This window comes from Desmodus rotundus, chromosome 3 (genome assembly GCF_022682495.2).
Source record: "Desmodus rotundus isolate HL8 chromosome 3, HLdesRot8A.1, whole genome shotgun sequence".
Lineage (NCBI taxonomy): Eukaryota > Metazoa > Chordata > Mammalia > Chiroptera > Phyllostomidae > Desmodus > Desmodus rotundus.
In genome coordinates, this window is record NC_071389.1 from 114,529,930 (window position 1) to 114,545,539 (window position 15,610).

General features: G+C 40.7%; 1 protein-coding gene across 2 annotated transcripts in view; it reads left to right on the forward strand.

Moving 5' to 3' along the window:
• TULP3 (TUB like protein 3) overlaps positions 1-15,610 on the forward strand; it is a 74,551-nt gene that overhangs the window by 57,102 nt on the left and 1,839 nt on the right. For both annotated transcript variants that reach the window (XM_024568454.4, XM_053920911.2), the window contains 6 exons: positions 8,260-8,387; positions 8,755-8,952; positions 11,374-11,486; positions 12,501-12,615; positions 14,874-14,972; positions 15,342-15,513. In XM_024568454.4, coding sequence (XP_024424222.2) covers positions 8,260-8,387; positions 8,755-8,952; positions 11,374-11,486; positions 12,501-12,615; positions 14,874-14,972; positions 15,342-15,513 — 825 coding nt within the window. The remainder of the gene's footprint in view (positions 1-8,259; positions 8,388-8,754; positions 8,953-11,373; positions 11,487-12,500; positions 12,616-14,873; positions 14,973-15,341; positions 15,514-15,610) is intronic.

Here is a 15,610-nt window from a genome sequence, read left to right on the forward strand (position 1 = left end):
ATATTTCACAGATATAGAAGAAGCACTTCAGAAATTTATATACAACCATAAACGACCCCAAATAGCTGCAGCAATTTTGAGAAAGAAGAACAAAGCAGGAGAGGTCACAATACCTGATATCAAATTGTATTACAAGGCCACTGTAATGAAAACAGCCTGATACTGGCATAAAAACAGGCGCGTAGACCAATGGAACAGAACAGAGAGCCCAGAAATAAACGCAAGTCTTTACGGTCAATTCATATTTGACAAGGGAGGCAGGAGCATAAAATGGAGCAAAAATAGCCTCTTCAACAAATGGTGCTGGGAGATCTGGATAGACTACATGCAAAAAAATGAAACTTGATCACCAACTTACACCATACACAAAAATAAATTCAAGGTGGATAAAAGACTTAAATATAAATCATAACACCATAAAAGTCTTAGAGGAAAACATTGGCAGGAAAATCTCAGACATTCCATGCAGCAACATCCTCACAGACATGTCCCCTAAAGCAAGGGACATAAAGGAAAGAACAAACAAATGGGACCTCATCAAAATAAAAAGCTTCTGCATGGCTAAAGAAAACAGCATTAAAATGCAAAGAGAACCAACAGTATGGGAAAACATATTTGCCAATGATACCTCAGACAAGGGCCTGATCTCCAAAATATATAAAGAACTCACACGACTGCACTCCAGGAAGACAAACAACCCAATTAAAAAATGGGCAAAGGACTTGAACAGACACTTCTTCAAGGAAGACATACAGAGAGCCTGGAGACATACGAAAAGATGCTCAGCATCACTAGCCATCAGAGAGATGCAAATTAAAACCACAATGAGGTATCATCTCACACCAGTCAGTGACCAACATAAACAAATCCACAAACAAATGTTGGAGAGGATGTGGAGAAAAGGGAACCCTATTGCACTGTTGGTGGGAATGCAGACTGGTGAGGCCACTGTGGAGAACAGTATGGAATTTCCTCAGAAAACTAAAAATGGAACTGCCTTTTGACCCAGCAATTCCGCTGTTGGGATTATACCCTAAGAATCCTGAATCACCGATCCAAAAGAACCTGTGCACCCCAATGTTCAAAGCAGCACAATTTACAATAGCCAAGTACTGGAAGCAACCTAAGTGCCCATCAGCAAACGAGTGGATCCAAAAACTATGGCACATTTACACAATGGAATTGTACACTGCAGAGAGAAAGAAGAGGCTTATACCCTATGCAACAGCATGGATGGAACTGGAGAGCATTATGCTAAGTGAAATAAGCCAGGTGGTGAGGGACAAATACCTATGATCTCACCTTTAACTGGAACATAATCAACAAAAGAAAAATGCAAACAAAATATAACCAGAGACATTGAAATTAAGAGCTATGTAACAATAACCAGAGGGGAGTTGGGAGGGGATAGTGGGGAGATGGGTTTTCAGGAACTACTATAAAGGACACAGGGACAAAACTAAGGGGGAGGGTGTAGGTGGGGGAGAGAGGTGGGTTTGGCTGGGGTGGTGTGGAGAGGTGGGGAGAAAATGCAGACAACTGTAATTGAACAACAATAAAAAAATGTTTAATTGAAAAAAAAATTGTTCTAAGAAAGAGACTAAGTAATTTGTCCAAGATCATGCTGATAGTTTAGGTGGCAAACTTGGGCAGAAGAAATAACATGTGCAAAGGCATTAGCTATAAAAACATATAAAAATATGTTTGTGCAGACTGGGACAGATGACCAGAGTGTGGGTGTGGTAAAGGCAGTTTAGTGAAATGGATTACAACATAATGCTGGAGCCAGCTGGCTTGGTTTCGAGTCTCAACTCTGCCACATCTGGCTGGAAAAGGGGGAAAACAACTTTTCTTTACCTCAGTTTCCCTGTCTGTAATATGAGAGTGATCATGGTACTACTTCCCTATTACTTTACAACCACTATTATTACAAGAAGAGAAGAGCAGAGAGAGCTTTTCTGTTTAACCAAAAGGTAAATTACCCCAAGTTATCTAGCTGAACAGTGGGTAGACCTAGACTTTCTGACCCTTAGTCTCGTTCTTTCTCCCTTACTATCTAATTCTTTTTCCTTCACTGCCCTACTAAATGACTGCTGTGTTCTTACTCAGAATTGGCCTCTCAGTGCCAGATACATCAGTGCCTTTTCATGTCTCAACAGTTTGCAAGTTACAGTAACCCATTAAATGCACTCTTGATTAGGATCTAAGAAGTGTCAATTTGGCAGATTATATCCAATCTGCTTGTCTTATAAGTTTGGGAGAAATCTTTGTGCTCCGTCTTTTTTCTTTTTATCCTCATCCAAGGGCATGCTCATTAATTTTAGGGAAGGGAAAGATAGGAGAGAAACATCAATGTGAGAGAGAAATGTGGATTGGTTGCCTCTCCTACACACCCCCACTGGGACTGAACCCACAGCCTTGGCATGCGCTCTGATCAGGATTCAAACCCACAATCTTTTGGTTTATGAGACAATGCACCAACAAACTGAGCCACACTGGTCAGGGCTGATCTCCATCTTAAGACATATATCCATATAAACAGAGTTCTTGGTATAACAATGGCATTTCAAAACATAGTACTAAGTGAAGCTACCATGTCATAGTGAGATCCAAGAGTTTTATACCTTTTTGCTACCAAAAACCCCCCACAAAATTTTAGAAAACAAAAAAGTCCTTTACAAACCAAATATTTTTTTCTTTTTTTAATCCTCACCTGAGGATATGTTTATTTTATTTATTTATTTTTAAATATATTTATTGATTATGCTATTACAGTTGTCCCATTTCCCCTCCCACTCCACTCCATCCTGCCCACCCCCCTCCCTCCCACATTCCCCCCTTATAGTTCATGTCCATAGGTCATACTTATAAGTTCTTTGGCTTCTACATTTCCTACACTATTTTTACCCTCCCCCTGTCTATTTTCCACCTATCATCTATGCTACTTATTCTCTGTACCTTTCCCCCCCTCTCCCCTTCCCACTCCCTTAATCACAACCCTCATGTTCTAGTTGTTTGCCTAGTTTGCTCTCGTTTTTGTTTTACGTGTGGCCGTTAATAACTGTGAGTTTGCTGTCATTTTTACTGTTCCTATTTTTGATCTTCTTTTTCTTAGGTAACTCCCTTTAACATTTCATATAATAAGGGCTTGGTGATGATGAACTTCTTTAACTTGACCTTATCTGAGAAGCACTTTATCTTCCCTTCCATTCTAAGTGGTAGCTTTGCTGGATACAGTAATCTTGGATGTAGGTCCTTGCGTTTAATCTTGGGTAATGTAACGATGATGTGCCTTGGCGTGTTCCTCCTTGGGTCCAGCTTCTTTGGGACTCTCTGAGCTTCCTGGACTTCCCGGAAGTCTATTTCCTTTGCCAGATTAGGGAAGTTCTCCTTCATTATTTGTTCAAATAAGTTTTCAATTTTTTGTTCTTCCTCTTCTCCTTCTGGCACCCCTATAATTCGGATGTTGGAACGTTTCAAGATGTCCTGGAGGTTCCTAAGCCTCTCCTCATTTTTCCAAGTTCTTGTTTCTTCATTCTTTTCTGGTTGGATGTTTCTTTCTTCCTTCTGGTCCATACCATGGATTTGAGTCCCAGTTTCCTTCTCATCACTATTGGTTCCCTGTACATTTTCCTTTGTTTCTCTTAGCATAGGCTTCATTTTTTCATCTGTTTTTCGAATAGATTCAACCAAGTCTGTGAGCATATTGATAACCAGTGCTTTGAACTGTGCATCCGATAGGTTGGCTATCTCTTCCTCGCTTAGTTGTATTTTTTCTGGAGCTTTGAAGTGTTCTGTCATTTGGGCCATTTTTGTTTGTTTGTTTGTCTGGGCGCGTCTGTTACTTTAAGGGGCGGAGCCTTAGGTGTTCACCGGGGCGGGGTAATGCTGGTGGCTGCGCTGTGACGCTGTATGTGGGGGAGGGGCCGAGAGGGAGCAATGGCGCCCGCCTCACTCTCCTTCGGCTTTCAATCTTTCACTCCGCTACCTACAATCAAACTGGGCCACTCTGGTGCTGGTTCCCGAGTAAGTGGGCCTGTACACACTCTAGGCCCCTGTGGGTCTCTCCAACAACCTCTCCTGTGAGGCTGGGAGTCTCTCCTGCTGCTGCCCCAACCCCCACGGGCGTTTTCAATCAGAGGTTTGAGGCTTTATTTCCCTGAGCTGGAGCCCTGGGTTACGTGGTCTGCTTCGCTCCCCGCTGTTTGTCCGGTTTATCTGTGGGCGAATGTGGTGCCTCGGGGTGCTACCCGCCACTCTGCCTGCCCCACTCTCCGCCACTCTGAGTCCGGCCCTCTGGGTTTATCTGTGCAAATGTGGGACCGCAGGGTCTGCTAGTGCTCAGACTGCCTGCGCCATTTGTCCCACACTCTGCCAGTCTCAGTCCCGCCACAGCCACGCGAGTCCTCTCCACCCCGGTGCCCGTCTCTGCCCCTCCTACCAGTCTGGATGAATGTTTATTTTCTATTTTCTTGGTGTTGGTCCCCCTTGCTGTTCGATTCTCTGTCAGTTCTGGTTGTGCGAGGAGGCTCAGTGTGTCTACCTACGCCGCCATCTTGGTTCTCCAATTTGATATGTTTATTTTATTTTATTTTATTTTTTTGGTCTTAGAATGACTTTTATTTATCAATTTTTAAATAATTAATAAATATATATTTCATTGATTGTGCTATTATCTATTAAAATATGTTTTATTGATTATGCTATTATTTTATTATTATGCTATTAAAGAAATGTCCCATTTCTTTCTCCCCTTTGTTCCCTTCTGCCTTCCACCTGACTTCCCCCAACATCATTCTCCTACCTCAGTTCATGTCCATGGGTCTTACATATAAGTTCTTTGGCTTCTCCATTTCCTATACTCCCCCTGTCTATTTGGTACCTACCATTTATGCTTCTTATTCCCTGTACCTTTTCCCCCATTCTCCTACCTCCTCCTCCCGGCTGATAACCCTCCATGTGATCTTTATTTCTGTGATTCTGTTCTAGGTCTAGTTGTTTGCTTAGTTTTTGTTTTTCTTATTTTTTAGGTTCAATTGTTGACAGTTGTGAGTTGGTTGTCATTTTACTGTTCGTATTTTTGATCTTCTTTTTCTTATATAAGTCCCTTTAACATTTCATATAATAAAGGCTTGATGATGATGAACTCCTTTATCTTTACCTTCTCTGGGAAGCACTGTACCTGCCCTTCTATTCTAAATGATAGCTTTGCTGGATAGAGTCATCTTGGATGTAGGTCCTTGCTTTTCATGACTTGGAATACTTCTTTCCAGTCCCTTCTTCCCTGTAAGGATTCTTTGGAGAAGTCAGCTGATAGTCTTATGGAAACTCTTTTGTAGGTAACTGTCTCTTTTTTCTTGCTGCTTTTAAGTTCTCTCCTTATCTTTCATCTTGGGTAATGTAATTATGATGTGCCTTGGTATGTGCTTCCTTGGGTCCAACTTGTTTGGGACTCTGAGCTTCCTGGACTTCCTGGAAGTCTTTTTCCTTTGCCAGATTAGGGAAGTTCTCCTGCATTATGTTTTCAAATAAGTTTCAATTTCTCGTTCTTTCTGTTCTCCTTCTGGTACCTCCATGATTCCGGTGTTGGAACATTTAAAAGTTTTCGGGAGGTTCTTAAGCCTTTCCTCATTTTTTTGAATTCTTGTTTCTTCATTCTGTTCTGGTTGAATGTTTCTTTCTTCCTTCTGGTCTAAATCATTGATTTGAGTCCCGGTTTCCTTCCCATCACTGTTGGTTCCCTGTACATTTCCTTTATTTCACTTTTCATAGCCTTCACTTTTTCCTCTTATTTTGCAACCATACTCAACCATTTCTGTGAGCATCCTGATTACCAGTGTTTTGAACTCTGCATCTGATAAGTTGGCTATCTCTTCATCACTTAGTTGTATTTTTGGAGCTTTGATCTGTTCCTTCATTTGGGCCATATTTCTTTGTCTCGGCATACCTGTTAAATAGTAAAGGGTGGATGGAGCCTTTGGTGTTCACCAGGGTGGGACAACCTACGTTGCTCTGTGTGGTGCTCTATGTAGGGGAGGGGTCAGAGAGGGAACAGTGCTGCTTGCTCAGCTCTCATGCTGGCTTTCAGTCACTTCCCCCACTACCCACAATCAAATTGGGCCCTTCTGGAGCTGATTCCCGGGTGGGTGGGTTGGTGTACGTTCTAGGACCTTGTGTGTCTCTCCAACGAACTCTCCTGTGAGGCTGGGAGTTTCTCCTGCTGTCTCAGCTCCCACAGATTTTTTCAGCCAGAGGTTTTGAGGCTTTATTTCCCTGCACTGGAACCCTGGGTTGCGTGGTCTGTCTCTCTCCGCAGTTGTTCCTCCTAGTTTATCTGCATGCAAGTGGGACTGCCCACTCTGCCCAGCTGCCTGTCTCTGCCCCTCCTCCTGGTCTGGATGAATGTTTTTTTTTTAACTCCTTGATTATTGGATTTCCATACAGTTTGATTTTCTGTCAGTTCTGGTTATTTTTTGTTTTTAGATTTGTTGTTGTCCTTCTTTTGATTGTGCAAGGAGGGAAAGTGTATCTACCTATGCCTCCATCTTGGCCAGAAGTCTTTTTGTTGTATTTTTAATTTCCATTAACCCCCTTATACCTTCCTCCCTGCTGCAATTACCACACTGTTGTCCATGTCCATGAATTCTTCTTCCTTTTTGCTCATTCCCTCCACCACCTATCCTCCTCTCCCTTAGCTGTCATCCTGCTTGCTATCTATGAGTCTATCTCTATTTTCCTTGTTAGTTCTGTTTGTTCACTAGATTTCACATATGAGTGAAATCATATAGTATTTGTCTTTCTCTGCCTGGCTTATTACATTTAGCATAATGTTCTCAAGGTTCATCAATACTGTTGTAAAGGGTAAAACTTTATTTTTTACAGCTGAGTAGTATTCCATTATATAAATGTCCCATAGTTGTTTTATGCAGTCATCTGCTGATGGTCAAGGGCTGCTTCCTATTTATTTATTTTAGAGAGAGAGGAAGCGGGAGTAGCAAGAGAAACATTGATGTGAGAGAGAAACATGGATCAGTTGCCTCCTATTTGCACCCTAACTGGGGATTGAATCCTCAACCTAGGTATGTTCCCGACTGGGAATTGAACCTGCAATATTTTGGTACACTGGACGATGCTCCAAGCAACTGAGCCACCCGGCCAAGGCAAATAATTTTTTTATAATAGCTTTATTTAGACATAATTCACATACCACACAATTCACCCATTTAAAGTGAACAAATTCATTGGTTTTTAGGATATTCACAGAGGTCTGCAACCATCATTACAATCAATTTTAGAACATATTTGTATCTCCCAAAAGAAACCTTGTACCTATTAGCAGTCACTATTTATTTCTCTGCAACCCCTACAACCCCAGGCAACTACCAATCTACTTCTATCTCTGGATTTGCCTATTCATGACATTTCATATAATAGAATACACTATGTGGTTCTTTATGATTTACCATGTTTTCCACAGTAGCTGCACAATTTTACATTGTCACCAGCAGTACATGAGGTTCCAGTTTCTCCATATCCTCACCAACACTTAGTTTTTTAAAAAAATTTTATGTATTTTTGATTGTTTTTTTTTTTAAGAGAGACAGACAGACATTGATTTGTTCTTCCACTTACTTATAAAATTCACTGGTTGATTCTTGGATGTGCCCTGACTGGGGATTGAACTTACAGCCGTGGCTCTAACCATCTGAGCTACCTGGCCAGTGCCTGTTTTTGTTTTTTTGTTTGTTTTTGATAACAGCCATCCCTATGCTTGTGAAGTAGTATCTCATTGATACTACTTTGATTTTGTAGTGCACTACTGTGATTTTGATTTGCGTTTCTGTAATGATTAGTGATGTTCATCTTTTCAGGTGCTTATTGGCTATTTGTAATTCTTCTTTGGAGAAATGTTTATTCAAGTCCTTTGCCCATTTTTGAATTGGGTTGTTTGTTGTTATTGAGTTGTAGTTCTTTGCTTATTCTAGATATTAATCCTTTATCAGATACATGATTTGCAAATATTTTTCCCCCACACAAAATGTCTTAAAGAGCTAAATTAGGGTGGCAACAGTGGGAAGAAAAGACAAGGGGTGCATCTGAGTGAGCATATGAAGAAAGAATTGTCAAAACTTGGATAAAGTAGCTGTATTTTCAGTCAGAATAGCTTGGAATGTTTTGAGCAAGAAAATTAAAATTCTCTTTGGTTCAAAGATTTCTTTTTTAAACCAGTTTTGTTGACAGTTCTTCCTTTTCTGCCAGGTATCTCAGGTAGTTTGAACTTTGATGAGGAGACTGATGGGGAAGAAGAAGGAAAAAAATTCAGATCTCATTCACCACGTTCAGAGGCAGAAAGACCCAATTCTGCACCCAGCCAGAAATCAACCACAGTATGTAGTTCTGAAATTTCTTCCTTTGGAACTAATTTAACTGTTTCCCAAATACGTCTTCAATATTTAAATACCATTGTGGAGTGAGTGTTGCTTCAAAAGATTTAAGCTCAAATTTAAAGTTCATAGCCTCTCTAAATTTCTTGTGTCTCAAGCCAGCTATCGTGAAGCTATATCCTATTTTTGTGCTCCTTCATTACTCCCAATATCCATATACTTACTTAACTTCTCAGACTTTTCCACTATTTTTTCAGAAGACTGAAGACATAGGGATAAATCAATGTTATTTTATCCATGAAGTGTTTCTCAAAGAGAATATGAGGTGTTTCTGACCCTGCCTCTTGCTCATATATGGCTATTCTTTCAGGATACAGGAGCTTCCGGTACTTCTGCCCAACAAAATGATAACCAGCTGGGGGAAGTAGAGAATTTAGAGGACTTTGCTTATAGTCCTGCCCCTCGAGGTATCACAGTCAAGTGTCGGATAACCAGGGATAAAAAAGGAATGGATCGGGGTCTCTTCCCCACTTACTATATGCACTTGGAAAAGGATGAAAATCGGAAGGTATGAGAATTGATTCTTTTTATTTTAAATTTGTATTTATTGATTTGAGAGAGAGAGATACGTCGATTTGTTGTTCTACTTTTTTATGTGTTAATTGATTGATTCTTGTATGTGTCCTGACCAAGGACCAAACCTACAATCTTAGCCTATCAGGACAATGCTCTAACCAGCTGACCTACCTAGTAAGAACCTGAGAATTGATTTTTAAGACAAATCTTGAGAGAGAGGGGAAGAATGTGGGAATAGATTGTTGATGGGTCTTGTGATAGGGGAATAACACTGGTATTACACCAAGGCAGCTGGAAGTAATAGATTGTATTTATTAATTGCCAGCTGCTGTGTTCTCACTATTTTCAAAGAATTCATAATCCAATAGGCAAAAATCTCACTCCACACCAAAGAAAAAGAGTTTTATTCTGAATGTAAGAAACTGGAAGAGAATATTTGAATGTAATTATTTTACCTCTGTTCCTTTTTTGGGAGGAGCTGTTACTGTGTGCTCTTTGGTTTTACTTTCATTATGGTAGAAAGCAACATTGTCGAAGAAAGAACAAGTTTTAGGGAACAGGAGAAATTGGAAATATAGAAGAATATGAAAAGTCTTGTTTCTACCCTAGAAATTCTAATTTACTTTTGTACCTAAGTTTGAGACAGTTTAATATTTGCTAATGAACAGTGTATTTTGTATTAATACCAGGTCTAAGTGGATGATTTAAGGATCGTAGAAATTAGATTATGATAGTAGATATCATTGTTATTATGACCACTATTTATTGAGTGTTTAAGATGTACCAGGCATGTGCTAAATGCTTCATTATCACCTATAATCCTAATGACAACTTGGTAGGATGAGATTTATATCTCTGTTTTATGGACAAGGTAACTAGGTTTAGGAAGTGATATCCTGTCCCAGGTCACACCAGCAAATGGCAGAACCAGGTTCAAACCCAGATGTTTTTGTTTTTGATTCCAAAGTCTCCCCTTAGCGTATACTAGCATTCTTCCGCTTCCCATTATGGTCCAAGTCCAGTAGGGTTTAACAAGGAAGCATAAATATGAGACTATTCATATCACTGAAGTCACAAAAGTTTAAAAAATACAGTGTCCCCCCCCCCCCCCAGCAAAATACCAAAAGGAATATTAGGAATGTAGTTGTAGTAAAGAATGGGAAGGGTAGGTATTTACAACCCTGTCTCTCCTAAAGTTGGAAGAATTTCATGGAATTGGATGAAGCTTTTTAAAAATGTCACTAGAGGTTTTAGGGATACAGTTGTAAATAGTTAGGTAGAGAACCAAGCTAGCAAATTTAGAAAAGTTGCACAGTCAGGAAACACTGCTCGTGAATTCTTAGAAGCATTATAAGGGTTATGAAAAGGGATAAAGACCCACACAGATTGGTCTTCTCCGAGAAAACACCAGATGGTGATGACACTGGTGCTGAGACAGGGTGAGATCCTGGGGGCCCTACAATGGGGGGCCTTGGTGGCTTCTGTCTAAGCTGGGGATCAAGACCATGGAGTTTGTGAGGCAAGGCCGAGGACAAGGACTGGGTGCCCCTCACTAAGCTTGGTCCTCTGGTCAAAGACATGATCAGGTCCCTGAAGGGGATCTATCTCTTCTGCCTGCCCATCAAGGAATCTGAGATTGTTGGTTTTTCCTGGGCCATCCCTCAAGAGTAAGGTTTTCAAGATTACGTCTGTGTAAATACAGACCAGGTTCAAGACATTTGTTGCCATTGGGAATTAGAACAAATTAGAACAGACATGTCAATCTGGGCAGTACATGTTAGAAGGAAGTAGTCACTGCCATTCACGGGGCCTTCATGCTGGCAGAGTTCTCCATAGTCCTTGTGTGGCGAGGCTACTGGGGAAACAAGGTTGGCAAGCCCCACACTGTCCCTTGCAAGGTGCCTGACCAGTGTTGCTCTGTGTCGGTGGCCTCATCCCCACTACCAGGGGCACTGGCATTGTCCCAGCTCCTGGGCCCCAAAAGCTGCTACTGATGGACAGCTGCTGATGGACAGCACAGAGGACTGCTACACCTGGAGCAGGGGCTACACCGCCACCCCAGGCAACTTTGCCAAGGCCAGCTTTGATGCCGGCTCCAAGACCTACTGCTGTCTCACCCCCAACCTCTGGAAGGAGACCGTGTTCACCAAGTGTCCCCAGCAGGAGTTCACTGACCATCTTTTAAAGACCCAGACCAGAGTCTCCATGTACGGGACCCAGGGGCCAGCTGTGGCCACCACATAGTCTATGTAAGAAAAATTAAAGTGACATAAGCCTGTTTAATAATAATAAACAAAAAACCAAAGATTTGACTGCTTGGTACTGGGTAGGCATTGCTAAACATTTACTAAATGATTAGACAGAATAAACCATAGTGATTCTCTTGACTTCATTTTTGACTTTTTTCCCCCAGATATTTCTTCTTGCAGGTAGAAAGCGAAAAAAGAGCAAAACATCCAATTACCTTATCTCCACCGATCCAACAGATTTATCTCGTGAAGGAGAAAGTTATATTGGCAAACTCAGGTGAGAGCATCCTTGTATCACTGTCCTATTCTTTCTTATACTTTTATTCCTGTTGTAAAAAAGTAATACAAATGGAGTCACTTTAAAAATGAAGTCAGGGTCCTGGCCAGTGGGGCTCAGTTGTTGTCCCATAGACTAAAAAGTCGTGGTTCGATTTCCGATCAGGGCAGGTTGTGGGTTCAATCCCTGCTCAGGGCGCATACGAGAAGGCAACCAATCGATGTTTTCTCTCACATCATTATCTTTCTCTCTCTCTCCTTTTCCTGTAAAAGCAATGAAAAAAAATGTGTTTGGGTAAGGATAAAAAAAGGAGGAGTTGGAGCTGCCATCCCAGAACAACTGACTTGCATGTCTTATGCCTCAAACCTTTGGAATGTTAAAACTGGACAAAATAACCTTTAGACTGAACTGAAAAATGTATTGTGCAAAGATAACAAGAAAGCAGATATTATGACTACCAGACTGATGACTATAGGACTAAAAATTAAAACCATTATTTAGAATATTTAGATTATTTAGAATGGTGTCACCATGTTAGCTTATCTGCACCAATAGCAGTGCCTTACTTGCATTGATGTAATAGTTCCCTTTTCCTTTCTCATAAATAACTCTTGCTTTTGTCTCCTAATCGGAATACTATTTGGGCTTCTGCCTGGATCAGTGCTTTCCGAATAGCTATTCTTTTTTTGGTCTCAAATAAATGCTTGTTGCCTCTCACTTTGGCCTTTTATTTTTAGGTTGACAGTGTAGTTTCAGGGCAACCCATATCTTTTTTATAATGAGCATTTGTAAATTACAATCTATTAATATTAACATTGTAATCTAAAGACAAAGAAGTTGAAATCTAAGTCCTTTCTTTGTTTTAATGAGAGATCTTTGCAAAAGTGATGAGGAACAGTTAGACATTTGGAAAACAGGCAGATAGGCTTCCATTCTGTTATGTACCTCTCCTAGACTGTGTTTATGTAAGAGAAAAAATATAGATCATCATTGTGACTTTTTTTTTTATTCTAGATCCAACCTCATGGGGACCAAGTTTACAGTTTATGACCATGGTGTCAGCCCCACCAAGGCTCAAGGTCTGGTAGAAAAGGCCTATACCCGGCAGGAGCTGGCAGCCATCTGTTACGTAAGTGCTGTCCTTGGAAGTACCTCTTCCTTCATTTCCGAATGCCCTGCTGACATCCTGCACTGAACTTACTATCTTCCCTCCCGGGCTTGTTTCTATTTCTGTGATCTCCCTTTTCTGTTGCTGGAATCATTTTCTCTGTATGTTCAAGTTTTAATTATTTATGCATTGCCAAGTTCATTTATATTTTACTGTTTTAATATGTCTTGCCTTATCTGCTCTTCTCTTTTCCTAATGCCATTGGATTAACACAGACCTTTATTACCTCTAAACCCACTGGCCAGAGGCTACAATAAATTACAAACTGATCTCTTTGCTTGTCTTTTTCTATTTATTCTGTACTGCTGCCAGACAAATCTTCCTAAAACAGTTGATCTTGTTCTCCTGCTTCAAATCTTTTATGACTACCCATTATGTACAGAATAAAATCCGTTCCTTGCAGACTGTTCTAGCAGCACTCTCCCTGTCCTGTTCCTATCATTCTGGCCACAACAGCTCCCTCCTGTTATCCTTTGCTCCACCTTACGATCTTCCCTCTCTTGAGAACCTTCCCAATTTTCCCTCCTTGCCCTTTGCCATATCAACTGACGTCATCAGAGGAGTCTTTCCTGACCACTAGATGTGGTTGACATTCTTCTGTATATATCCCCATGGCACCTGCTGCTTCCTCTCAGAGTTGTTAAGTAAAAAAAAGAAAGCAGGAAAGAATTAACCCAACTCAGCTGTTGCTTGATCCCAAAGTCTCAACATTTTAACTATGCATGATTGTCGTTTGTGTGCATGTGGATATATATATGAATACACACACACACACATATCCAATACAAGGGAGGACCCAAAAAAACCCATTTATTTATAAAAAATTGTGTATTCTTACATGTTTAAACTTTAGTCCCCTTCAAAGTACTCTCCATTTTATGCAATACACTTATTGAGACCATTATTCTACTGCTCAAAACAGTTTTTGAACTCATTAATTTTGATGCCTTTTAATGCTTCTGCTGTTTTTTGTTTCATGCCTTCCACATAAGCAAAATGTTTCCTTTTGAGGACTTATTTCACCCAGGGAAACAAAAAAAAGTCACTTGGGACAAGAGTGGGTGAATAGGGAGGGTAGGGCATGAGGGTCATGCACTTTTGGGTCAAAAACTGCTGAACACTCAGTACAGTATGGGTTGGTACACTCATAAATCACCCATCATGAAATGGGCAAACACTAGAGTCTTCAAAAAAAAATTCACTGAAGCCAAATGTAGCCTCGCACACCACCACCACCTGGTACACTGATACAGATGTGTTCCTAGAACACTGACCTCGTGGGGAAAGGGGGAAGCCTGAACTATAAGGAGCCTGCCCTCAACAAGATAATTATGGTTTTTGGGGGGTCTTCCTTCATATTTAATGTACTTATTTTATTCATATATAATCTGCCTGGCTTGACAGGCATTTGAGTTTTTTACCTCCTGACACAGGCCCCATTTAATTGCACTGCAGTTTTTACTGTAGATCATACAATGCCATACCCTCTTTGGGAAATAAAGATTTATTTATTTATAATTTTTTAATCCTCGCCCGAGGGTATCTTTACTAATTTTAGACAGAAAGCGGGGCAGGGGGCAAGGAGAGAAACATTAGTCAGTTGTCTCCCACACACACTCTGGCTGGGGATCAGTCCTAAAACCTAGTATATGCCCTGACCAGGGATCGAACCTGCAGCCTTTTGGTGTATGGGATGATGTACCCACCAACTGAGCCACCTGGGAATAAATACTTACTGATGACAAAAACTGGACAGTTTGCTCACAGTTGTCTCAAAGTTCATTTAAGATTAAGGACTAAGTCAATTTTCAAGCCAGTAGACTCTATTTAAATTCAGGTGTTCAAATTAGGTTTAAAAAGAGGAATACGGATAATTACTTTCCTGGTCTTGATTCTCTGTCTCTCTTCAACTATAGTAATAATATAGTAGCTTTTAGTGCTCTTGACCTTGTCAACATTTTACATGCCCAGGTAAGTCTTGTGTCAGTATGGTCTTGGCCCTGGCCAGGTATCTCAGTTGGTTACAGCATTGTCCTGACATGTCAAGGTTGAGGGTTTGATCCCTGGTCAGGGCACATACAAGAATCAATGAATGCATAAGTGGAACAAATCAATGTTTCTCTGTCTCCCCCTTGCTCTCTCTAATAGAAAAGAAAAAAGGAAAGTGGTCTTGTTTTCCTTTCTGTTTCCAAGTTCTGTCTTCTTTACCTGTCTTCCAGGAAACAAATGTACTTGGATTTAAAGGTCCTAGGAAAATGTCTGTGATCATTCCAGGGATGAATATGAATCATGAACGGATCCCATTTTGGCCACGAAATGTAAGAACATATTGAATCAGTAAAGGACTCTAAAAGACAAGAATACAGAACAGAAGAGATCAACCCAAAACCCCAATCTGGAGTATTGCTCATAGTCTTCTAATTTAGGAGATCCATCACTCCAGAACCTCAGGATAAGTACAGTTACAGACTAGCTGCTAGACTGTTTGATTTGCAACCAGTCTGGAAAGACAAATGCTAGACAATCTGTAAGAATCAAAAAACCCAGCTTAATTGATGACTTTGTTTCTGTTTTACCCTTTCTGAAATGGAGAAAATATTCCCCTACTCTACTGTCTCCGTCACAGAGTTGAGAACGAATGGTTTCTTATGGTTCTCTTACAAAGTAGTGATTTTCCTTTCAAACAGGACCATGAGAGCTTGCTTTCAAAGTGGCAAAACAAAACCATGGAGAACTTGATTGAGCTGCACAACAAGGCCCCAGTCTGGAATGACGACACTCAGTCCTATGTCCTGAACTTCCATGGCCGGGTCACTCAGGCTTCTGTGAAGAACTTTCAGATAGTCCACGAAAACGACCGTAAGCCACAGGAAGGGCTGGATGGGCACAGGAGGAAGGATGTTCTTACACAGTAGGGCAATGAACATTTCCTATCACTGACAGGAAGCTATATTCA